The following is a 26,126-nucleotide window of genomic DNA, read 5'->3' as shown; positions in this document are numbered from 1 at the left end:
AATACAGACATGTTTTAGAAGGAGGTAGAATTCTTTGAATTTCGTCCAGGTTTTTGTCTACACATATAGTCCCAACTGTCCACCCTACCTCTTAAAAGGCTCATATCTGGCTTCCTGAAACTTATTTTTTCTTTTTAATGTATCTTTGGTATCTCCCTATGTAAGAACATATAGTTCTACCTCATTCTTTTTAATTGCTGTATAAGATTATATGGATGTATTATAATTTATGTAACCAATTATCTACTAATGGATGTTTGGGTTATTTTTCCTCTCTTAATGCCACAAACTAACATCTTTATTTATTTATAATTTTATGAGAAAAGGTCTTTAGAAGCTCCTAGAAGTGTGTCAAAGAGCATATACACTTTAAGTTTAAATACAGTGCATATTTCCCACCAAAATGTTTTTACCAATGTGTAGTCCTACCGATTGGTCTGAGGGGCCAGTTTACCCATATCCTTAGCAAGACTGTTTCGACATTTACCAATCTGAAAAGTGAAAAAAGAATTTTAATTATTTTTTATTTTGTTACAAGCGAGTGTATTTTTAAATGTATTAGTCAGTTGTACTCTGTTAGTCACCTGTTATGTCCTATATCTGTTTTTATTTTGTTGTCTTTTTCTTAGTGATTTTGTAAAAGCTGTTTGTATATTAAAGATATTAACCCTTTGTCCTACATATTGCAAATATTTCCTCCAATTCATGGAGAGATATTAATTAAGCAGAGCGATATTAGATTTGTGCTAGAGACATCTCTGTGGTAATAACTTAAATGCTAGTATAAAGTGTTTAGACTTTATTATGGAAACTGTATGGACATATTGAGCCCCATGCTTTAGGACGGTAGCATTGTCTGTTGTGTCTACCACAGGATACAAAAGAAGTTAGGGGGGCAGGGCACGGAGAAAAACTGTTATGGTACTTTAAGTATGAATGGTGACAGTGGAAATGGCAAATGAAAAATAGATTTGAGAAATGCGTGAAGAAAGAATCAAGAGGTTTTCACGTTAAAGACTAATAGGCATAGGGTAGAGTCAGCACCAAGGATTTGAGCTTGGGTGATTTAGATGATACTGCTGGCAGAAATGGGGGAGTCAGGAAAAGAATGGAGGTAGGAGAGATGATTTGTTTGGCATAGAGATAAATTAAGCTTTATGGGGATCTTCATGGAGATGTCTGTTAGGCATTCAAGATACTGAACCGGAAATCAGAGAGAGGCGGAGAGACCAGCATAGTTGGCGGACATATCCCTCTACTGGGTATGGATCAGTTTCCCAGGAATGGTTAGGAGATAGTGGAGAAAGAGCAACCACACCTTGGACACCCGCAGTGCTGAAAGATGATTGTTACTATTCTCACTGTCATTTTCTGGTGTACACTGGAGCAATCTTTGTGAACTCTGTTCCCAGGGCTTAAGGATGGTTGTGTTCTGTTGCAGGAATAAACCAGCAGTAGGATTGGGGGGATTTTCTGTCAGTGAAGACAGTGTGAACCATTCTACCTCCCACAGTGCTGCACTTTCACAAGTGAACCCATTTTTTTCTTGTTATTATGCCAATAGGACTGATTTAATTATTCCCATTTTACAGATAAAGGAGCTGAGGCTCAGGAGCTTAAAATTTGCTGAGGTTACCTAGGTAGTAAATCATAGTGCTCAGAGGCAAATATCCTTGATTATAAGTTCAGTGCTATTTTTGTTATATATACCTTGGGGTCTCCCCTTTCAGCAATGTTCACTTCAGAATATTTGTCAGTGATTTAGATGGATAAGGCTCCTTCAATGTTACAAGAGCAAGTTTTCTATGGATTTTATTGGCTTCAAGCAAAACAGAAAGTGTTAGTCTTTGGGGGGTTTTCCCTTCAATTTAAACTAGATGTCAAGTTGTAGGTCGTTTTGTTTTAGTAGCGGAAATCCACCTAAATGTAGCTCTTAACATTCTTAAAGGTAGAGAGGAAATGGAAGTGTAAAGCCAAAGAAATGTATATTTGAGAAAATGAATTTAAAAGTTTAAATTGACTTTGGCCCCACCTTTTTCCGACTGTGACCTGAGGGCTAGGGAGCAACCTCCTTAATCATGAACCTATCTCTAAGCAGGTTGCTTGGCCTTCGGGATTGCAGAAACACTAACCAGACACACAGCTTTCCCGTCCCATCCTTCTGCTCTGCGTGGTGGGGCAGAGAGAGTCAGCAGGTTGGAGGTAGGAGTTAAGAGAGGGGGAAAAAAAAAAGCCTGGGAAAAGCTTTTTTTTTTTTTTTTAACTTCCTGGCAGGGTCTTCAAAGAGAGGTGACTTTCTGTGTTCCTGTGTCTGTCTGTCTTTAGACCAGGTTGGCTGACTTTTATGAAGTCCCAGAACTAGAAGTGCCCTGCACAAAGTAAGTGCTCAAAAATTCTTATAAAGCCCCCAGCTTCTATAGCATAGCATTGAAGGAAATAGGTCTTTGTTAGGGACAGGAAAGAGTCATCTGTCCTACCCCTCACCTCCAGCACTGCTACTTCTTACTGTCTTTAACAGGGAAGAAGGAAAAGGCTATTTCTCAAAATATAACTGAAATCACCAGAGAAATTAAGCATTGAGTTTAAAAGGTCATTAAATCCCACTTCCAGCAAAAAGGAGTACCTGACTTTTCTGTCTCCTGCGCTTTTTTTTGTTTTCATTGTGTGTGTGTGTGTGTATCCATATTCCTTCAAGGTTATCCAGTGGTACTTCTAAAATGTAACCTATCATATGATCAGTGTCTTTCTGCAGTTTCCAACAAACTGGTTGTGGTTGAGACAGGTCCCCAGGGTAGATCATTTGGAGATGGGTTAAAGGGAGCTTACCTTGGAGATTGCATTCTCAGTTCTCTTGGCAGCCAGGGAGACAGTTCTTATAGGCAGACTTCTGAACTTATCCCCTAAGACAGCAGTCCCCAACATATTTGGCACCAGGGATTGGTGCTTCTATGAGAATCTAATGCCTAATGATCTGAGGTAGAGCTAAGCTGGTGGAGCTGATGAAGCTTTGCTCACTCAGCCTGCCACTCACCTCCTGCTCACCTCCTGCTGTGTGACCAAGTTCTTAACAGGCCACAGACTGTTACAGGTATGTGTCCTGAGGGTTAGGGACCTCTGCCCTAAAAAGTAAACTAGAAGTTTAAGTCTCAAGTTAATTCCTTCCTAAGAGATAGTGTTTGTTGAAATACTAAGTGAATAAACAAATGGAGGGAAGATGTTAACTGAAGCTGAAGTGAAGAGAGAGGTAGGACATGATCCTCACCTGGGAAGAGTTAAGAGCCTTCATTCAGTGGCCATCTGTATATTGGTCTTGAGCTAAACTATCAGACCAAGGCCTGGAAGATCTGTTCGGAACTTTCTGCCTGCCTGGACATGTTGAGTATGGCCGGTTCCTTTCATTACCTAAGAAATGAATAACAATAATTCATTTATTGTTATTGCTTCATCTCACAATACCAAATAATGGTATTTGCTAAAATAATAGCAATCTGCGCTAATAAAACAGCTTCCAACAAAGTCACTAGTGATCACTGCACGACCCTGTCTCTGCACTGGCATTTTGACAATAATATGGCTGACAAAATATTAATCAAAATATATTCGGCTACTATATATATATATAAAAAAAAAAAACAAATATTGGCAAGGATGTGGAGAAACCAGAACCCTCATGTACTTCTAGTAGGAATGTAAAATGGTGCAGCTGCTGTGGGAAATAGTATGCCGATTCCTCAAAAAATTAAAAATATAATTACAATATGACCTAGTAACTCTTCTGTGTGTATACCTCAAATAATTGAAAGTAGGGGCTCAAAAAGATATTTGTGCCCTCTGTTCTTGGCAACATTATTCACAATAGCCAAAATCGGGAAGCAACCCAAGTATCCATTGGTAATTAATTGGGTAAACAAAAGATGGTATATACATACAGTGAAATATTATTCAGCCTTTAAAAGGCAGAAAATTTTGACACATGCTACAACATAAATGAACCTAGAAGACATTTTGCTAAGTGAAATAAGCCAATCACAAAAGGACAAATACTATATGGTTCTACTTATATGAGGTACCTAGAATAGTCAAAGTCAAGTTCATAAAGACAGAAGGTAAAATAGTGGGTGCCAGGGGCTAGGGAGAAAAGAAATGGTGAGTATTCAATGGGTAATGTTTCAGTTGGGTTTGCTGAAAAAGTTCTGGAGATGAGTGGTGGTGATGGTTACACAACAATGTGAAGGTACTTAATGCCACTGAATTATATACTTAAAAATGGTTAAAATGGTGAATTTCGTGCATCTTTTTACTACCAAAAAAAAAAAAATTGGAGGAGAAAGAGTGGAGTGGCATGAAGGAGGCAGAAGGTAACTATAATGCTTATCTTCCCTTAGAAATGCCCAGATTTTACAAAGGAGACTTTCAGCAAGGTTTGTGTATGGCATATCTTCAGTTGGTTATTAACAGGCTGGCTGCCTGTGGCTGGGATTGAAGTCTATTTTACAACGGTGGGGTAAATATTAGCTGTTTCCTATAAGGATCCTGAGCTCTGCCTCTGAAGGTTTTAAGCACCCAACTAATGTTGGTGAATTTAAATGGAATGATCTGAGTTACCCTAACTTATTTGACCTAACTCTTGAGCCAGCTACATCTATCCATACTCAGGGATCAGATCATCTTTTAAAAATGGAATTAAACAATTTTAAGCACTTTCGTGGCGCTTTTTGTGTGCCACAGACTGTCCTAAAGGCTTTTCATATATCAACTCATTTAATCCTAATAACCCTATAAGGTAAGTATTATTGTTCCCCATTTTACGTATGAGAAAACTGAGGCACATACGTAAAGTTATATAACTAGTAAGGTGTGGACCTGCGGTTCAAACTGAAACACTTTGTGGCCTCAGAGTTCGTGCTCCTTGTCATTAGCGCCCCGCCACTCAAACAATGTCCGAGACAGGGACTTTAATGACCCTGAAGTGGAACTCAAGGGTCCAGAATGGAGAATGGAAATTTGGGGTGTAGTTATTCCCTGCTTATGATCCTATCTCTCTGCTCCAGCAGCGGCTGGCCCGCTGAGGGCTAATGCTAAAAGAGAGGGGAATAGGCGTGTGGGTTTAAGGTCAAGCCTTTCGAACCTATGGAATTTCCCTCCAATTCTAAAGCAACCCTTCTATGACGAATCAGCTGCCTATCCCACAGGTTTTGCTATTCGTGGACTTTGTCGGTGATTAAGGCAGAAGAAATAAAAGGTAATTAATTAAAATTAAGTGACAATGACCCCCTATATAAATATTTTTTTCTAGTGGTTCCAAGATGCGACCCAAGACGAATCTGCAACTCTGGAATGGAAACCAGGGGGCGGGCCGAGCAGCGACCATTTTTGTTTTGCGGGCGTGCGCTCTCAGAGCATCTTGACTAACAGGACCCCACGGAGGAGGCGGAGCCTATCAGAGAGTGGGGCGGGGCCTGGGAGACGTGATGATTCAAACAGACTAATGAGCTCAGCGCATCTGGCAGAAGCCGCCAATGACCGGGCATGTTGGGGCGGAGCCCACAAGCCCTAGTGGGTTTGGTTGCACGGCGGCTTTGGCGCATTTTCGGCTGGTTTGATTCATCCATTTTGAGGAGACGGGGGAGAGGGGGGCTCGTCTGCTTACAGGGCCCTGAACCAAGGAGCGGCGGAGTTTGAGAAGCCAGCACCTCGGGGTTCGGCGGCAGCGGCCCCCTCGGCCGAAGTTGGGGGGGGTGGGGCGCCCAGCGCGCGGGGTGGGGGGGGTTCTGGTCTTTGGCTTCTCAACTCGGTCCTGTTTCGACAGCGAACATGTCTCGGCCTGTCAGGTCAGTGTGGAGTCTGAGGCCTAGAGCGGGTTGGAGGGGTGGGGGCTGAGTGGTAAAGGAGTGGGGGAAGCAAGACTAGAGTCGGCTCCGGTGCCACGCGCGGCCTCCTCCCTTTCGGGGTTTGCGCGCGCCCTTGAGCGTGGGGGGCCTTGCTGGCGCGCGTGGCTGAGCGGGGGTGGCGGCCGCGCGCCCATGCGCGCTCCTCCCCGCGCCGCTGCAGGCTCGGAGCTGCTCCACTGCCTCCCCCACCCGCCGCACTGGAGCGGGTGGGGTGTTCCTGAACCATCAGTGGCCAGAGGGGGAGGGGTGTGAAGTCAGCGCCCCTACCCAGGCCCCACCTCCTTGGGGCCCGCCCCTTTGAGCCTGCCGGGGAACACGGGAGGGCTCTGGCCCACACTTCGAGGAGAGGCGGAGGCACCGGTGTTGACACTTTCCCCCTTATGCCTGCGTGGGAGTCAGGGGGGTACTTAGCTCTCTCTCTCCTATGGACCGGGGTGTTCCACACCAACGGGGAGGGCAGCACTGCCGCCTGGCCCCGCCTCCATCCTCGGGGGTCGCTGCGGGGCCCCGCCTCCCGCATCGGGCCGGGCGTGGGCGGGGCCCAGCCTTCCCACCTCTGGCAAAAGTGAGAGTTCCGAACCGGGCGCAGGAAAATGATGACCGCTATCTCTCCTAATTTGTAGTTCTGAGCGGGTTAATCCCTCGAGTTCGCCCTTCCCTCTGACTAGAAATGTCCTTCCTCGGGGAAATGTCCTTCCTTTGGGAGGTGAGGGTTAACAGCACCACCCAAATCCCGTGTGGTTCTCGTTCCCGCTAGCGCTCTACTCGCCGGCGTACACGGCTCGGATGTTTTCTAAACCCTCTCTTTACCCCGAATAACTTTTAATAATAAAGGGGCTAGATTTAGTCAACCGTTAGACTTTATTCTGAGAATTAAAACAAGTTTGCTGTTCCTCAGCAGACAGTCGAATCGCCCTTTGCCGTCCTCCTGGCTGGTGTATGGAATGTGCCATTTATGGAGGGGTGTGGCTTAATTCAGTTTGTTGAGGCCTTAAAAGAGCGCAGTTGCTAAATATTACGTTTAATGTAATGTCCGTGATGCTTCCGTTGTGAGAAATTGGCTACTTTCCATAGTTTTTCTGGCTGCATAGGTAAAGGTTTCATTTAAAAATGTTGTAACAGTTATTGCTTCCCCTTCTTCATTCCAAGTTTTGTATTTTGGGAAGGGCAGTTATTTTGATCTGGAGTTCTAAAGAGGTTTGGAACCCGGGAATGAGTTTTGTTCCATACCATTCTGTCTCCTGACTAGACCTTCCTTCTCCAGCTTGTGGTGGTATAGGAGGACTGCGTACTCTGCGCTCGGGTTGGGCATCAGAAGAGTGCTAATAACTTAACTGCTTGACTGCTTTTCTGCCTTCCGATTTCAACCCGCATCTCTGATATCTCACCATCGCAACCAGGAAGAGTTTTGCTGAGTTTTTGGCAAGGAGTCTGAATACACGTTGCAGGTTATAGTAGGCACGCTTTTTTTTCCCTCCATAAAAATTGACCGATGTGCCCATCAGTTTTTGTAGAATATTTTCTTTAGGAGCAGGTCAAACACAGTATCATAATAAAGATTCGCGTCATCTCGATTGGATCTTCTGTCTTATGGAAGTAAATTACTGTGTGATGAAATTGGACTATTAGCTTTCTCTACCTTTTAACTCTAGTTCACTAGGTTTTGGTGACTTTATTGTTTTGACTTTCTTATACTCATCTGCCTGAGTTTGTGATTCCAGATTTAGATTGGAACAGGAACAGAACTTTTTTTACTTGAAAACTGGATTTTTCATATCACCAGTTGAAGACAAATATATTAAGTACCTTCTATAAGTTTTTTGTAGGCATTAGGATTTCTACACAACTTTTTTCTTGCTCAATATGTTGTTAAAAAATAATTTTAACTTTGTTTTTTCCTAATTGATGAATGACGTTAATATATTATGGGATTTTTTTTTTAATCACTTCTAAGTTATTAATTTCAAAGCACTTTGGTTTCTGATAAAGTCTCTTTGTAACTTTTTTTAAGCCTTTAACATACTCATGACCAATAATAAAGCAGAAATAATTAAACTTGAGTTTGGTTGTTTGTTAAATATTTCAGTTAGAAAAGTCCTCTTAGGGAAGTGCTTTTATTTCAAGGTGTAAATATGTATTGAGGGGATTTAACAAAAAATCACTGGTCAGTATCAGAATAATCAGCCTTTTATAAAAACAAACCAAAAAAATGTTAATGAAAACCTTAAAAAACAAAATAAACCAAAAAAAAAAGTTGGAAAATAATAGTATTGGCACATCTTTTTTTGTAGTATGTTTCTGCCCTTAGGCCTATATAGAATTTTGAGGTTTTTATGGTTTTCATTTTAATATTAACCTAAGCAGTTAAAGATGGTTAAGAAATGTACTAATGGCAGCTTGACACCATTTTTCAAATGAAGGGAATGAAGAACTGATCAGCTACAGGGTTTTCCCATAGATGTGTGTAACACATATCTAAGTAGTTTTGTTTATACAGTATTGTTATCCTTACGGTTTATTGGATTTGTTGTATATTAATGAGAGCTCACATATTTTAGGCCTTGGATTCAAAGTTACAGCATAAAATTATAGTCTTGAGCTAGTAAGAAATGTAGGCACATTCATTTTACAAGGACTTACTGGGGACCTGGACAAATGAAGTGCTTTGTATCACACTAATAGGTGCCAAGGTTGAGCCTAAAACCTACATTTCTATCTTGTGCAGTCCTGCTCATCCTCTCTATACACAACAGTCTCTTTACCTTCTACCTGATAAGTACTGATGGTTTGTAATATATGGAACTTTTCAAAATGCTTTTCATATTACTCATCCTTCTGAAGAAGAAAAATACCATTACTTGTAAGAGATGAGAAAGAAAGTTGAGAAAGAGATTTACTGATGTGCCCAGACTAGAATCAAGGTTTCTTGAAATTCATCTTGGTATATTTTGCAGAGATCCTCCTCCCTTGTTGAAAATTATCTAAGTCACTCAAATCAATCTACTTGATGTCTTGCTATCTTGTCTTTTGTTTAGTACTTGAAATTGGAAGGTACTTTACCATTGAATATTTATATGTGAAAGCATAGGGTCTTGTAGGTTGATGTTGAAAATTTAACAGCTTCCCCAGATTCCAGATTGCTTTCATTTCCAAAAGAATTATGTTTGAGATGTCTGGATTCTAAAAATTGATGTACTTTCTTACCAGAAAATTAGTTTTGAAAGGTACTCAGTTAAAGGGAAAAGTTAGAAACCTAAAAATTCAAGGTAGCTTGGGGTTTATGATACCAAGTATGAACAGGAAAACATTAAAAATTTAGTATTCTAGTAAGTGTGGTTAAAGTGAACCTGGTTCCTTATATCTCTTATTCTCTACTCCCAGGTTATGTGTGTGTGTGATTTTTTATTAACCTTGGATCTGTGCATTTGATTATTACTTATGTGTCACTTTACTCCAAAAAGACAAACTCTTCTGTAGTTTTACCTTCAAAGATATGTCACATAATAACTTGCAAAGCCTGAATAATGGGAGTTAATTTCATAACAACACTTAAGTATTCAGCGTTTCCCAACGTACATGCAGGTAGTTAAGCTGAGAATTATAATAGTGTTTAAAGTGTAGCTTTTAAAAGTAATTTGTTAAACATTTACTGAAAATAAGCAGAGCCATTGTGCTAGAGGCTTTTACTTTATCTTGTTTTATCCTTATTACAACCCTATAAAGTAGGATTTTTAAATTCCTACGTAACAGGTGATTGAATAAGCTTAAAGAATATGTTACTCAAGGTCATAGAACTATTAAAGCAGAGCCAAGATCTGAACCCAGATTTTCTGAATACAAAGCTGGCATTCTTTCCATGGTGCCAGTCTTTCCTTTCTAGTATTTGGCATGAAGATGGTCAAATGTTTTTTATTTAGTAATCTCTCTTCAATAGTGAATACATTCTGTATACATAAGTTTTTAGCTCTATGTAGAAAATATTTAGGGAAAATATGGCCCAAATATTTTAAATAGTTCAATTCTATATTCAAAATAATTTTCAGAGATAAAGTCCAGTTCCTTCATTTTATCACTTATGGCTTTGAAGCCAAAGGAATAAAAGTGTAGACATAGCAGCTAGATTTAGACTACATGAGTTTTAGCTGTTCTCCTTTCTACTAGATTTACATTTATTGATTTTCAATTCTACATGGAATGTTTTACAGATCCATAGTTCCTTGTTTGAAACCATTGGGGCCATATATATTTGGAAGTTAATATTTTTGCAAAAATTTTTAAAAGGTGACAGTGTCTGTCTATATTAATATACATCACCAGTGAGTCTAGGGTAGTGCTCCTATCAAAAACATTACTATCTCTCTAGTAAAACCTAAGAATTTTCACACACACACAAAGCTAAGAAGCCCCTCACTGTTTTTGTCAAATCAGGTTTACTATGTAAGTTATGAATATATTTTGGTTTTTGAAACTTTGTCTAAATTGTGGATTAAAGATTTTGAACTTAATCAGAAGTTCATTTCTCAGCCTTCAGTTTTAGAAAAAAATAAAATCATGTGGCAATTCAATAGAGTTATCACTAAGCAACTCTTTGTGCTAAAATATTCTGCCAGGTACTTTACACATATTTCAAAACTTTGAAACAACTCTTTAAGCAAGGTATATATTATTCCTATTTCATGTATGAGATAGCCGAGGCTTGGCTAAATTAAGTGTCAGGCCCAGTTCACCTAACTTATTAAAGAGGTGAAGCAGGAATTCAAATCCAAGTGTGGCCAACCCAAAGCCAGTCTGTGCGATCTTTCCTGTGAGACACTGCCACTAGGTGTTACTCTTGCGGTAGTAGTGTACTTTGCCACCTCTGGACGGGGTTACAGTTCATAATGTGACTTTCGTGGGGAAGACCAACTTTTAAGTGAGCTTGGGGGAGGGGTAGTGGAGAAAAGGACAATTTTTGGAAGGAATAGGAGAATATGTGGAGGTATTAAAGGAAGATGCACTGCATGTAGAGGAAGGAGCAATGAAGGAGTATGAGGCTTTTGTAGGAAGACGTGAATATTGGATGTGGTGTTGCTTTAAGTGTATACATTTCATACTACAGAAAGGTATTTATTTCCCCCTGACTAGAACAAGTGAATAGATTCCAAAGCCACCTAAAAGATGCTATAAGAAAATTAGTGGGTCCATTCTACATGGAAGTGTAGATGGGGAAATGCCAAACAAAATGATAGCTAACTGAATTCATTTTGTACTGAAATAGGTATAATCAATTAGGATTTGTCCCAAGAACAAAACCTAAAACCTGTAACCGATTCATCATGTTAAAAGACAAAGAAAAACCATGACATTTAAAAAGGTTCAACAACTATTGTAACACTCATTAGTATATTACATTTAGAAGGAAATTAATTTAAAAATGGAGGTGATTGAACTTCAGTTACAAACTAAGTTGTTGAGTTTTTAGTGATTTAAATCAATTAGCAGTACTCTTGCTGGGAGGTAACATGGAATCTACAGCCATGCTCCCCTGAACAAGCTGGATTCCGTCTGATATTGGAAGCTAAGCAGGGTCAGGCCTGGTTAGTACTTAGATGGGAGACCACCTAGGAAGACCAGGTGCTGTAGGTGTGAAAAATAAAGGATTGTAAGATGACAAGGTCCTTGCAATCTATGAGGTCAACTAAGGGTTGCCTCACCTAAAAAAAAAAGAGAAATACTGGGTATCAGGAGACTTAGGTTCCAGCCTCTGCTTAGGTTTTATACAATGGAGATGTTTGAACTCCACTTGAATAATAATAGTACCTTATATTTACAAAGCATTTTATAGTTAAGCTTTTTCTTATAGGTTTCTTCTACCTCTAAAATAAAATTAATATGAAGGAGAAAGTAATTTTCAATAAAGAGATTGGTTTTACTTACTTAATTTATATATTTGGTCTGTTTTTCCTAGAAATATAAAACAAGGCCACCATGTTCTGTTACTCCAGGACACCATATTCTATCCACATCATAGTCCATGCGAATGGTGCCCTTCTGGAGTTAATAAGATTTAGAGTCTGCATAGCCAGATGCTTGCAGTGCAGACTTGGTTACTTGAACTTAACAATGAAGTTATTGAGCATGATGTGAACTATTATTCCTGTTTGCATTTTAAAATTCTTGGCTGCAAAGGGAAATAAATGTAACTCATTACTCTAGATTATAAAGAAGTATCTAGAGATAGCCTCAGTATAGGAGACAGCAGTGTTATGCATAATAGAAAAATACATTTACCAGAGGACACTTTGGTCAAACTGAGGCATCCCTTTGTCTTAAAAAATGTGTCACTATCTAGATTCTAGGAAGTGGAACTGATTTAAAGAATTGCATTGCCATGTTTTTCAATAACTACTATGTAAATAGCCATAATTACAGGTTTTTGAAATACTTGAGGTGAAGAGACCACAGGTTGCCAAAGAGTATTTCAACTGGGTATAACATTTCCAGGTGCTTTGTAGTGCATATCTATTTTTTTGAATTTTGTACATGTTCCAGTTACCTGCTGAGCAAGGTGATCTGCAGGTAGATTTTATCTGTCAAGAAAAAAATGACCCAGTATATGATTTACTTGAGAAATGAAAAATTTGCTTGATTGAGAACATAAGCCCTGCTTTTCATTGGGCTGGGATAACACACACCTGTCTGCCACAGTTATGCAGCTGTAAAGATAACAATTCTCTAAAATCGGAGACTATCAGAAACTTTGCTACTTGAAATCAAATCAGTAAGAATAAAACCTCACTTTTGTCAGAGCTAAGTCCTTTTGACATGGAGAACCAGCCTCAGTTTACAGCTTCAGAGCTTCAGAGCTTCAGAGGAAAGGTTGCTGAACACAAAATTCCACATCTACCTTAACTTTGCCAAGAAGTGGGACAAGAGGTCCACTTTGCAGTCCAGACTTCATTTGACCCCTTTACACACAGTCCTATTGTGCTTTGAGTTTATCAAGGCTCTGCTTCATTTAAATTTCACCTAAATTCTACCCTCCCCCAAATCCTATACGTTTTCCTATTTTAACTTCCTAAATGCTCCACACTTCAGATGTGCTATTGACATCATTGTAATGAGTCGATAAACCTGATAAACCCGGTTGTAGGTCTACAGATTTGTCCTGTGCTTAGGTTAAGACAATTGGAGATTCTGCTGAGGTTTCTGTTGCCTTCTCTACTGCAAGCAGGGCTCCGCTTGATAATGTGTACATCTGAGACCCCATCAGTTCTATCTGCTTGAAATTTCTGTCTCTAATGCCTTATGGTTTGCACTGAACTTCTGTTGGCAAAAATCTAGTCCATTTTATTTATCTGATACTTTATCTTATTATACTCGCTGAAATTTGCGTGTGACTTTTAAGCATATTGATAGAAAAAAAGATCTAGTGGGGGATTGTGACAATTATAAACAGATGTGCCTGCCTCATTCAGAACTCCTTCACTCTGATCCATTTTCTGCAGAAAATTGAAACTTGCTTTTCCTATTTGACATAGTTTTAGGAGGTCTTCCTATAATTTTTTTGCTTGTTTTGCATTTTGTTTTCTTGTATCTTTTTAAATTGTATATTTCATTGTAAATAGCAATAAGATGCAGTCAAAGCAATATATCTTCACCAAAAGGAACTTAAAGCTCAAGATAAATGAAACAATTGTAAGAAATTACCTTGAGTTGAGTTCAAGTATCCTGATTTCTATGGCTAACATTTTTGTATCCTGGGAAATTCTGGCATATGAATAATCTTTGAAGGATAGAAGAATGGAGGGGTAAATTCCTAAGTTTGTGTGTGTGGGGGGGAGATAGTTAATATGCAGAAACTTTAATGGCATATAAGTTCTGTAGAGGAGTGAGATTTGTGAACCTTTAGGCAAGGAAGATTTGAGAGGCAGCAAGTGCCCTGTAGGGTGTAGGATTGGATGGACCTGAGTTGGGAAGTTGACTTTACATTTACCATGGCTTGTGGCTATAATAAAGTTACTTAGCCTTTTGAACATTAGAGTCTTCAGATAAAATTGAATTAATGTTAATTAGCTCCCCTTGGGAGATTATTGTGAGAATTAAATGGGAGTTTAGGTGAAGTATCTGGCTCAGAGTAACTGCTATTGTAATTATCGACAAAAGTCAGCATGGATTCGCACACACACACACAAATGTCTCATATCAGTATCCATAATGTTGGCTTTCTGGAATATCTCAAGCATTTGATTCACATTTTGTTTTTCAAATATAAGTAATTTAGCACTTCTCTTTAATGCCGGACTTTCAAAGCTTTAACATGTTGAAGGAGATGATAATATCCAAATTGACATGACCAGGAAACCTTTAGAAAACCTATCTTGACAGAACACAAGTTGGAAAATTCTCTAATAATGAGAAAAGTTTATAAATTTGAAATTATAAGGCACGTTCCTTAAATTATTTTAATTAGCTGAGTTTTATTTTGTGATTCCTAGGAAGGTTTTGTTTGAACAAAAAGGTTTATTCCTAAAAAGTTTAATTGTTGATTTAAATGGTCTCATTTGCTTTTTAAATTTTTCATTAAAAGAATACTGTTAGTATACTGGGTTTCTCTTTCAGCAGGAATTTTGACAGCTGCACATGAGGTCCTTGTTGAGGAAAATAAAGAAATGTAGACAGAATGATAGTTCATTGTGATGGACTTGTGCCTCAGTAGCCATACCCAGAGAAGGCTGATTGATGTCAACCTGTAAGAATATTTCCACTGATGTCTAAAGGGACTTTGATCTTGGCCTGTGCTGATTAAGTTTGTAGATAATATGAATTTGGGAAAGACAGAAAAATATGTTGAAATGAAGTATCAGTGTAGAAAAAGTTTTCAGAGTTGGGGAAAAGAAGGTTTTAGTCATCGTAATTGCAATATCCAGTCCAGCATGTGCTATGACTGTCCAAAAGGCAGTCTTGGATTGCATTAGTTCAAGTGTGGAATAGAATGGGAAATGGAAGGTCATAATCTTGATGTGTTCACACACACACACCCTGTGCACCTCTCTCACCCCAACACCTTTTTAAAACCATGTATATATGTTGATAGATCTGAGGTGGTGCATAAAAAAGCGTCTAGGTCATGAGGGTGCTTGAAATATGCGATGAAGAAGAATTAACCCTAGTATTTAGCCTTGAAAGTGGAAACTCACATAAATTTTAAGGGCTGCTCTATTGAGGAGTTAGATTTAGACCATGGTAATCCTAGGAGGAAGACAAGACAGAAACAATGAGTGGACTTTGGAGGCAATTTCACTTCATTGAGAACTATTTCATTATTGGAGTTTTCTTAGAATAGGGTGCCTTGGGAGATCATGAGAGGTTTTCAGTCATTTCCTTCTAAGGAAACTTATTTGTTATAATTTTGGGTAAGACTGGATTAGATTGTCTAAAGTCCAATAGCTCTAGCTCTAGTGTTATAACACACATGGTATCATCGACATCATAAGACCCTTCCGCGCCCCCCCACACACACACACACTGGGCACCACACATAAATAGGTTTTATGAGTACTTAAGCTGGAAAAAAGTGATTTTAAAAATATACGGAACTTAAATAGGAAGAGATGATATCCTTTTGTGGTCATGGATCAATAACAATCATTTTTTTTGAAAGGTAAAACTAAAAACAACTTTAGAAATCTTTCTTCAATCCACTTTTTAGTCTAAAGCAATGGCTCAAACTTTTTTGATGAGATTCCATTAAGAAGTAAATTTTACATTGAAGTTTGCTACACACAATACCAAACACCTGAAGCAAGTTCAGGGACTTACCATTTAGGTGCAGTTTTCACTGGTGTTTCCTATTTGCTTTTTCTTTTAAAAATGCTGGTTATATGCCAATAAATTGATTTCAGGACCCGCTAGTAGATTGTGACCTATAGATTAAAAAACATTTTCTACAGGATCTCACTGATCTGATGAAGTGAGATTTTTACCACCTAGGTAATTGGTGAAGAGTTATATTGGCTGTTTTGAGTTTCCCAAAGCTCAGATTTCGAACGTATTTTAAGCGCCTAATAAGAAACTTTAATTTCTGTAGCGTTAGCAAGGTGGCTTTTTTGTTCTTATTCTTAGTCCCTGCATTCACCACAACAGTGTAACTTCTTCAAGGTAAAAATGGGAGTACAATCAGCTTGATTGATCTAAGATAAAGTAGTAGATTGTCAAAAAGTCTGTTTGCTTTTGAAAATAGTTTTGTACTTTTCTAAATGGTATAAAGCTTAAAGTGTCAATAATTAAATGTGGGTTTATGTTTAAAAGTTCTTGCTCTGCTGGAGATTGCTTGTTATCTTTGTCCATATTTTGATATATATCTTCATATTATTATAGAGTAGAACTGAGTTTTGTGCTCTTAGTTGTTTTCTCATATGTAAAGTTAAGAAGTCAGATGAGAGCATCTCAAAGGTATGATAATTTTTGTCTGAAATACTATAATTCTTGATGCTTCAGAATGTTGGTTTTGCACCTCACATTTCAGGAACATCATTCATGTGTTGGTGTTAGATGGTTGCTGCTATAAGAAAGAAAAAGCATTTGGGGGGCAGACTTGTCAGTATGTCAGTATTTAGTAGATAGAAGATGATTAAGAGTGGAAGAAAAAGATCCTATTACTTCTGAACTGTTCGAGTTACCAACTTTTGGTACAGATCTCTTCATGTTGTCTAGCTTCCCACTACCTTTCATCTCTGCACTCTAAACTGGTGTAGATGTGGGACTTCTCATCTCAGCTCTCTGGTGACCATCCAGGAATGGATTCCTTGTGACTGACTAAGCTACATTTAGAATCTAGATAGATTGTATCAGCTTTTAAAGTAAGAACAGGCACATAATTGAAGGTTTCATGTTCCTATTTTTTTCATTTAAACATTGGTTTTCCTTGCTGGGTTATAGTTCTTTCTAGTGCAGGCTTTTAGACTTCTTTAGCTGGAACTCCAGTTGATTTGAGTGATAAAAATTGATCTAATTTGTATGGTGGCTTTAAAATAGTTACTTTCTCTGACCTAAATGTTAACCTGAAAACTTTATTATACAGTTGGAAATAATATTTAGGGGGGGGGGTATTTTGGTATTGCATTTTAATGAAATAAGCAATAAACTTTTAAGATGTTCTTTCCAAATGGTACTAGAACCAATATTCTAAGACACATATTTTTAAAACAATGATTTAATCACATTCAAATAATTAGGAGTGTTAAGAGTGTTCAAGATTTAGTGATATTCTGGATAGAACAAATTAGTGCTTACAAGTAATAAGAGCTGCTATCTATTGGATATATGGTTGTGTACCTGGCATTCACAACAATCTTGAGAGATAGGTATTATTGCTGTTTTATAGGTGAGGAAACCTTGGTTGTGTACCTGGCATTCACAACAATCTTGAGAGATAGGTATTATTGCTGTTTTATAGGTGAGGAAATCGAAAGTCAGTGAGGGGAAATAACATGTTCAAGGACATACAACTAGTAAGTGACAGAGCCAGGATTTAAACCCAATTCAGAAATCTGTTTTTTAACCTCTATGCTATATTCAAATTTTGTTTTGTCCTCCGAATTCTAGTTGATGCTCATTTTACACTGAAGAGTATGTTTAGCTTTGGCATTTAATTTATGTACTGGTATTTGAGGAAGTAGGAATGTTTATTTTCCACTAGGAGTAGAACTTCCATGCCCTTAGACTTAAATGTTACTCTTAAGTATTGTGCTTCTATCCTAGTATATCTTGTCAGTTTCCAGTCTACATAAGAATATGTTCATCAAAAATGTATTTCAACCTAAATAAGGTAAATCTCCAAATAGTAGAAGTAGTATGTTTTGAATAGCAGCTTTAGAAGGCAGGCAATGAACCAAACTGTTATTATAACTTGGTGACATTGTTAATGAAACCTGTTCTCACAGAACCTTTATTTAAATTATTCTTTTGTCTCTTTAGCATTTATAAATGGATGCATTTTTTTGACTACCCATAAGATGATATTGCTTCTATATTCATATTTTGTTTTACTCAAGTTTTATAGTTTTGTCATAAATGACGTGTATTATATAAGATAATTCTGGCCATTTTCGCATCATTGAAAGTTAAAATATTTTGTGTTTCAAAGGAAGGAGTAGTCTTCCAATTTGATTTTGAAAAATTTTAATTTAATTGCTCATATAATGTCACTGTAGTCTACATGGCATTTTTGTAGTTCTTGTTGAAAACTGGGATAGAAAAAATACTAAATAGATGTTTTTTAAATTTCTTAGATGTAAAGTAACAAGTTCTTTAGTATGGAAGAAACTAAATTTTCTTTGGTCCTTAAGGGTAGCGGAAATTAAATGTCTGATAGGTTGAAAAAACTCCAGTTGCACATACATCCTCTACTGATCCCCATTCCCACCCACATCCTTTGCAGATGCCAAGTCCATTCATTCATGAAATGCATTTCTTGAATTTGGTGTTCTGAATGGAGAGACAGTTCCTATCCTCAAGAAATTCAATTTAATAAAGAAGATGGATATTTTGTAGGTTATATAGTACCAACGGATTAAAGGTGTTGAGGTGAGATTATATCTTATAAGAGTGGAAGTGATATAAACAGCATTCTAGACCAAAGAGCAGCATGACAGTCATAAGGAACAACATGATTGGAGAAATTTAAAGTTCCTGGGTTGCTTGATTTTTAAGTGGCAAGAGATGAGACTTTGAGATGGAATATTATCCTCTAAAGTATCTTATAAAATTAGATTTCTAACAGAACTCTTAAATTTGGCCCTAAGAGCAAAAAGTTCAGAAAACATTTGTGCCTACTTTTTTCCTCGCTGTGTACCAGAAATGTGGGTATAAGATATAGTTGTTATCTTCAGGAAGCTCAGATTAGCGAAGGAAAGATGGTGCAGTGATACATTAAGCTATGTAGCATACAAAAGGGTAGTAGGTGACGGTTTGCAATTGAAAAAGTCATCTTTTTCATTAAACTTTAATAATTATTTACAGAGTAATTTTTTAGATATGTCAGCAGTTTATGTCATCAGTTTCAACAGAGGAAGATCTGAGGCCCAGAAAAATTAAGTGATTTGCTTGAAGTTCTGGAATCAGAACTCAGAATTCCTTAGTAAGATTCTATACTTTTTACTGTATAATTCCTTTCTTGGAGTGTTCCCTAGTAATAGACTAATAGAGTAACTATTGTTGACGTACTGTTAGAAAGTTCTTTATGTTCAACCCACTCTTAGTCTGATAACCAAAGCTAAGCAGGTTTGTTTACTACTAATTTTCATTTCAAGGCCCTAGAGTGGCTAACGTGTTTTCCCTTATTCAAGTTAAAAATCTAGTTTATTCGATTGTTCTTCATATGATATACACTTCACCATTCTAGTTAGCTTTCTTTATATAGTCTCAAAGGATGTATCTATTGATTTGATACCCAGAAATTTTACCAGTACTTTAGTGGTTACCCCACTAGCATCAATAAGGTAGAATAATTATGCCTGCAATTTCAGAACCTGTACAAGAATTATTAGAGATTAAGACTTAAAACTTCCTCTTCTGGTTACTTTCCTTCCCCTGGTTCCATGTCCCATTCTTTGCATTATGATCATAACACTGTTTCTTATGGCATCTGTCATTAAAAATCACTATTTTGCTAGCACATGATAGGCATTAATTACTACCCCCCCAAATACTTTTTTTAGAAAAATATATATTTTTTTAATTATGGTAAAATAAAATTTTTCATCTTAACAATTTTAAAGTGTACAGTTTAGTAGTGTTAAATACATTCACATGTTGTGCACCAGCCTCTAAAACCTCTTACAACACTGAAACTGTACATCCCACTAACCCCATTCTCTCTACCTCAGCTCCTGGCATCCACCGCTCTTTCTGTCTCTATGAATTTGACTACTTCTAGGTACATCATATAAGTGACATTAACAGTCATTTCTTAAATTAACTTTCCTAATAGAATGGTATCTTTGATATATACACTCGGCTTATAACAAAACATGTACAATGGGTCCTTGAACACAGGAGTTAGGAGTGCAGAACCACCCCGCTCCCCCATACACACACACAGTCAAAAATCTGAATATAACTTTTGACTCCCCTAAAACTTAACTGTTAATAGCCTACTCTTGATTGGAAGCCTTACTGGTAACATAAACAATTGATTATTACTCTTGTGTACTTATTATAGTACTGTATTCTTACAATAAAGTAAGAGAAATATATCGACAGTATTGTACTGTATCAATACCCTAAGTTTATGTCATGTTTACAAAATGTAAAAAAGTCTACATATAAGTGGACCTATGCATTTCAAACCCACATCATTCACAGGTCAACTGTAGTTAAAGCATACTTTATAGATTTGCATTTTGGCTCATTGAGGCAGTCAATTGAAAAGATAATTCATTGTTGGTAGATTTTCCTAAAGAAAAACAAGGCAAACTTTGGAATTCAAAGTTTTCCTAAAGCCAGGGGTGTGGCTATAGGAAATCCAATCCTCAGCTAAACCTCAAACATGTTTTCAGAATTCACCTCTACTCCCGTCATTTTGCATGTTGTATGTAAGCTGTACCTGTGCTTGAAATCTGTCCATTCTGTCTTTGAATTTAAATGGTGTCTTAATCTATAAACCCAGGAATATCCCTCTACTCAGGTTTAATGATAGCATGTTTCTCTTAATCCTTTCAGTTCACTTGTTTTTCAGTATCTAATTACAGTCATCTAAGGTATTTTGGAAAGCCAGGCTATCTAGAAACTTACATGGAAGCTCTTACATATCTCTAGAGGAGGAATTATAAACTTACATAGATTCAGAATATGAAGTAGGAAAATGGAAATTAATGTTTGCTTGAGATGTTTTAAAAAATGCCTTTCCTAGTAGGAAGTACTTAACATCAAGTCAAGTAGATACATTGATCTGTGAGACTTTCATATTTTTCTTACAGACCCTATAATAAAAAGCATCTTTTGAATGGATTATTTTTTTCTTCTCCTTTTTTCATAAGATTTAACTTACTGTCATCGTAATATGTATATCATAATATAATTGTATTATATTTAAAAATCACTTTGTCTTGAAAAAAATTCAGTAATACTTTGTTTATCAGGTATACATGTGTATGTGTATATAGCAGTAAGAAAAAATAACATTTACAGTTTTGGTTTGTGCACATGTGATATCTGTATATAATGAATACAAATGGTACCTTGGCTCATATTGCTGTTTTATGTATGCGTGTTTTGGGAGGTGGGAGGTTGTTTCGTAGGAAAGAATAGTATTTGAGCTATCACTGAGATGAGCAATATGAGAATTGTAGTTTTAAATACTTTTAGCTTAACAAAGTGAGATTTTTTGGCTGAGGTGAGAGCTCGTTGAAAAATAATTTTCAGAGAGCTAGTTCTTATTCTGTTTATGAAAAAGAGAAGTGTGTTCTAATATCTTAGAGAAGTCCTTCATATATTTTTATGATCTTAATAAGAATCTCTTTCTACAGAAATAGGAAGGTCGTTGATTATTCACAGTTTCAGGAATCTGATGATGCTGGTAAGTTTTGTGATTTCTATAAATATAAATTGGGCCCTACTAGTGAAACAATCACCAGCTTATATACTTTTATTATGCTTTTGGAGTAAGTTATATTTATTTTTTATTTTTAGACTACTTATGTATATAAATTGCATCAGGATCTGTGTCACTCAAAACAACAGTTGAACTTGCAAGAATTTTAACTTTAACTTAGTAAATCATTGATGTAAACATGTGAATAATTATTTTTCTTACCTGCTTTTGGAGTCTAAAGTTTTAATGTGCAGCAATTCTGATGCAGTGTTTACTAGTTAATATACATCCTGTTGTAATCACAATTACAATTTGTATCTTATAATGAGGAATACTTTAGTTTTTTGCATAGTAAAATAGGATGAAAGTATTTTGTGAAACCACTTTGATTTGTGAACTGATTAATCATAGGAGTAGTGTGTCTTAAATCTTAGCCATAAAAGGGTTTTTTAGAATATATCCCTAATCTCATTATTTTCTGAATGTATTTATTTTTTTAGTCTAATATTACTTTATAAAGATAGTATGTACACGTGAGAAAATTTAGAAAATGGAGAAGTGTATAAAGAATAAAAACAGTAACATAATCCAACTTCCCAGAAGGAGTACTAACATTTTTAAAATGTTTGCTAAATGTTTGTAGTTACTCATTTAATCTTAAGAACAATCCTGTTAAAATGGAATGTGTATTATTATTATTATTATTATTATTATTCCATTTTAATGAAATAGATAAGGAAACTGAGGCAAAGATATTATTACTCAAGGTCCTTTAACCTGCAAATGCCCATTTTAACCATTTTCTTGAAAAAGCTTTTTGACTTTTTTTCCCCTTTTAAAAATGTAGTTGAAGCCTTGCAACAGAATTTTTGGGTTCTTTCACTCTCCCGCCTCACCCCTAATTATGAGTATCTTTCTCATTATTAAAAGTTACTTGAAATATTCCTATTAATGGTCATATGAAATTCCATAATGGAACTTATAATATATCCAACCATTTAATACTTAGGAAGCTCTAGACTACCAGATCCTCACCCTGTATAAATGGCGTAGTAAACAGGTTTGGAAATAATCACCTTTTAAGGTGGGTTGGTTTTCTTTAGTACTATAATAGTTTTCAAAGAAATAAGAAAATATGGAAATGTGGGAAATTTTTAATAAAATGGTAAGATGTAAAATGATAAGAGATTTGGCTATGGCTATATGAAAATATACACGTGAGGGAGTGGCTCCATAGTGTAGTGGTTAGCATGTCTGCCTTACAGACAGAAGGTCCTGGGTGCAGGGTGGGGGAGCGGGTGGGGGGGGGGTACCAGCTGCAAGCACATGGGAGGAGACCCTCCCCCGCCACCACCACCTTCAGCGATCCAGTTCTTAAGGGGAACTAGCAACATCCATAGGTCAAGGGTGAAAGTGGGGAGGGGGGATTAAAGAGGGGTGAAACACACACACACACACACAAGGACTAGTGAATAACATGCAAAAATGGAAATAACTGAATTAAGGTGGCAGAACTGGGACGGAAGGATCTACTTTTTGTAATAAAGGAAAATTGGGAATTCCTGCCCCCTCACTGTTTAAATAACATGAGAGATAATAATTATCTCAGTAAATGTAGTGGTAATTTCATCTTGTAAAAATTATAATATATAGTTCATTGAATTTAAGAAATGCTCTGTTTAGATGAAGATTATGGAAGAGATTCAGGCCCTCCAACTAAGAAAATTCGATCATCTCCCCGAGAAGCTAAAAATAAGAGGCGATCTGGAAAGAATTCACAGGAAGATAGGTAAGATGCATTATTAATTTGTTCCTGTTTACACTGTCAGCCACTCAGAGATGAGGGTAGTTTCTGATCTCTAAAATGGTGGAATCTTCATTTATTTTGAGAGGACAGTTGCAGTCCACTTAATGTTTCGCATATTTCATCTTATTTTAGGCAGTGCTTCTGAGAGTAGAAGCTAGCCCCTTTAAGGCCATGAGGCTTGCTTGGACTCAACCTGGAATCCAAGGTGATCTCCAAGAATGCCTTTGTTTCTCCCTCAAACCTCTGAACATAAGCAGAAAGATTTTTTTTAAGAATATAATTTGTTACCTAAGGTTAGTATTGACATTTTCATTGTAGTGATAGCAAATGAGTGATCTTTTCCATTCAGTCACAAATCTCTGGTAGAATCATAACTAAAGCTTATAGAGTTTTAAGTTTTATCGTCTACTGAGTTTTACTATCTATAATTTCTACTTTGTGTGGATAATTTAATCATTTGGGGCAGTTTCCTTTCCCTTAGTTTTATAAATGAGTTCAGATCATTGTAATTTTAAGTAAAATTACCTCGTGAGACCTGGATGTTTTGGCTTTCACTTCTGCTCTTACGGATATACACATATACTCTCATATTCATTATGGCGTACGTGTAAGGCCTCCTTGATGATGACTGATGATAGCTAATACTTAACGATTGTTATGTGCTAGTCTCTATTACATGCTAATTTATATTATCATTAATTCTTACAACCTTTATTAGGGAAAGTGATCATAATTTAGAAGGGTTCAGTGATTTGTCCAAGGTTGCCCAGCAAATGGACCAAATTTTTGAAACCATGTCTGTTGGACTCTGAAGTCCATTTTTTAAGTATGAGCAGTTCAGAGATATAAAATAATATTTCTTACTAATTCTCCTAAGATATTTACCTTTAAGCACTAAAATCACTATAATAAAGCCTCATGCAGAAGTCTTTCTATTCTTCCCATTTACAGGCTGCTAAATCTGTGGAGATAACAATACTAAATACACTTCTCTTGTGTTTTCTGTTTGCTTGTGTTGCTAACCTTGACAAGACCTGCTGTTTGAGAAAGGAAGACTATGAAGACAGTTTTTATATGAGTGTTTCTTTTTTTTTTTTTTTTTGATTGTCAGAATTTCTCATGGAATCATAAAATTTTAACACAGAAAGAGTACCAAGTAATTTGCCTGAGATCATAAAACAAATTAATGATAAAATGGGACACAGACCCAGATTCCCAAGTTGATATTTGTGAGGACGTAAAATGTGCACCTTTATGACTTAAAAATTTGTTTCCCAACTTTTCATTGAACTTTGAAACTCCTTCTTGTTTTACTTTGCAGTGATCTTGAACTCACTTGTATTTTCTCCATGATGCAGGGCAGGCCTATGTGGTCATGTTTCTGAAGTAAAGAAATACTGGAGCAAAAAAACATTTAGTTAATTGACATGTTTTCATTTTGTTTTAGATAAATGTTTAGACATGTTGTAATTTATATAACAATTCCAATTTTCTTTAATAATTGTATTTAGGTGTTTTGAGTCTATGTTTGGTGCTCTCCATTTTATTTGCCACTTTACCACCATTGACACATTTTATAATAGTAATACTTTTATATTCTGCTTCTAATAACAAAGAATTTTTTCTTATTAAGTGTTCTTAAGAACTAGACCTTATCCACAGGTAAGAAATTTTCAGCCTATGTTGAGATACCTCATTGGGTCTTTGGAAGCAGTTTTTTCCCAAGTAGATAAAATTGCGCTTATTCACCAGTATCCCTATAAAGTAGGTGAACAAACAATGGAAGCACCTTCACTCCTCAGCATCTGTTTGAATGTTTTATGTATAAAGAATGTTTTCTTTGGTGTTCTTAATGCAGTCAGATACCAGAGAGCTTACATTCCCTTAGATTTTGCTCTAGTAACTTTTCAACTTTTTACTCTTTCCCCTTGCAGTGAGGATTCAGAAGAAAAAGATGTGAAGACCAAGAAGGATGATTCTCACTCAGCAGGTAATAAACAAGTTTAATGTAGTAGATACGATTCCCTTTATGTATTTATTCATTGGACATTTTAATAAGTGGTTTCATTATAATGCCTGGCACTGTTATAAATACTGGCATTACAAAGATATGTTTTCATTTTTGAAGAGCTCGTAGTGATTCTCAGTCCTGCTGTTTTATAAGTCACCTGCAAAGGTTTTTAAAAACATATTTATACACCTTTCCACCCCAGGATTTCTGATTCAGTAGCTCTAGGTGGGACATTGGAGCTTTGTGGGATTTTGGGGGTTTTTTTTTTTAAGTTTTTACAAATTATTCTCATACATAGTCAAGATTGAAAACCATTTATATGGACAAATAAAAGACATCAAACTAAATCAGATAATAAGAACATATATAATACTAAGCGAAAAAGAGGGGAGTGATCAACTGTGGGTTGAAAAGCAAACAAAGATTAATTTCAATTCTACTTTTTTTTAGCTGAGAAGTAATCCTTTGAAGCAGTAGCCATAAAGAAACCTTTTTTTGTAAGAATTTTTTGACTTAAAAGAATTGATGAGGACACTCTGTGACCAAATAATATAATAATCTTGATTACTTATTGTTGGTATTTATATATTTGTTTGTTTGTTTTAACTCTTCTAAGAATTGAGAATTTATTTCTTATTGCTCCCAACCACTTCAGTTTTACTTATTGTCCCCTGTATGCCTTTCTGGACGTCCCTTTAAAAACGAGACTGCCGTTTAGCTGATATGTAGAGAGTAGACACAGTTCCACTGAATTCACTCCACTGAGCTGTTTTGCTTTTCTTTTCAAGTCCACTATCTGACTGTTAAAATTGAAAAGTGATTATTTTAATATTTTTCACTGTC

The 26,126-nt window shown here is 36.7% G+C and overlaps 1 protein-coding gene and 1 pseudogene across 2 annotated transcripts in view; both read left to right on the top strand.

The window, feature by feature from the left end:
* Positions 1-5,618: 5,618 nt before the first annotated feature.
* The window catches only part of NUCKS1 (nuclear casein kinase and cyclin dependent kinase substrate 1), a 29,120-nt gene continuing 8,612 nt past the window's right edge, over positions 5,619-26,126 (top strand). The window contains exons 1-4 of one of the 2 annotated variants that reach the window (XM_016140742.2): positions 5,619-5,831; positions 21,401-21,450; positions 23,149-23,254; positions 25,207-25,262. In XM_016140742.2, coding sequence (XP_015996228.1) covers positions 5,815-5,831; positions 21,401-21,450; positions 23,149-23,254; positions 25,207-25,262 — 229 coding nt within the window. In that variant the 5' untranslated portion in view covers positions 5,619-5,814. The remainder of the gene's footprint in view (positions 5,832-21,400; positions 21,451-23,148; positions 23,255-25,206; positions 25,263-26,126) is intronic. The other variant, XM_036234425.1, reaches the window with a different exon arrangement.
* Positions 11,398-11,516, top strand: LOC118613050 (annotated as a pseudogene).

The sequence above is a fragment of the Rousettus aegyptiacus genome, unplaced genomic scaffold (genome assembly GCF_014176215.1).
Source record: "Rousettus aegyptiacus isolate mRouAeg1 unplaced genomic scaffold, mRouAeg1.p scaffold_m13_p_17, whole genome shotgun sequence".
Lineage (NCBI taxonomy): Eukaryota > Metazoa > Chordata > Mammalia > Chiroptera > Pteropodidae > Rousettus > Rousettus aegyptiacus.
Note: the sequence above shows the minus strand (reverse complement) of the source record. Positions and strands in the feature narration are given on the sequence as shown.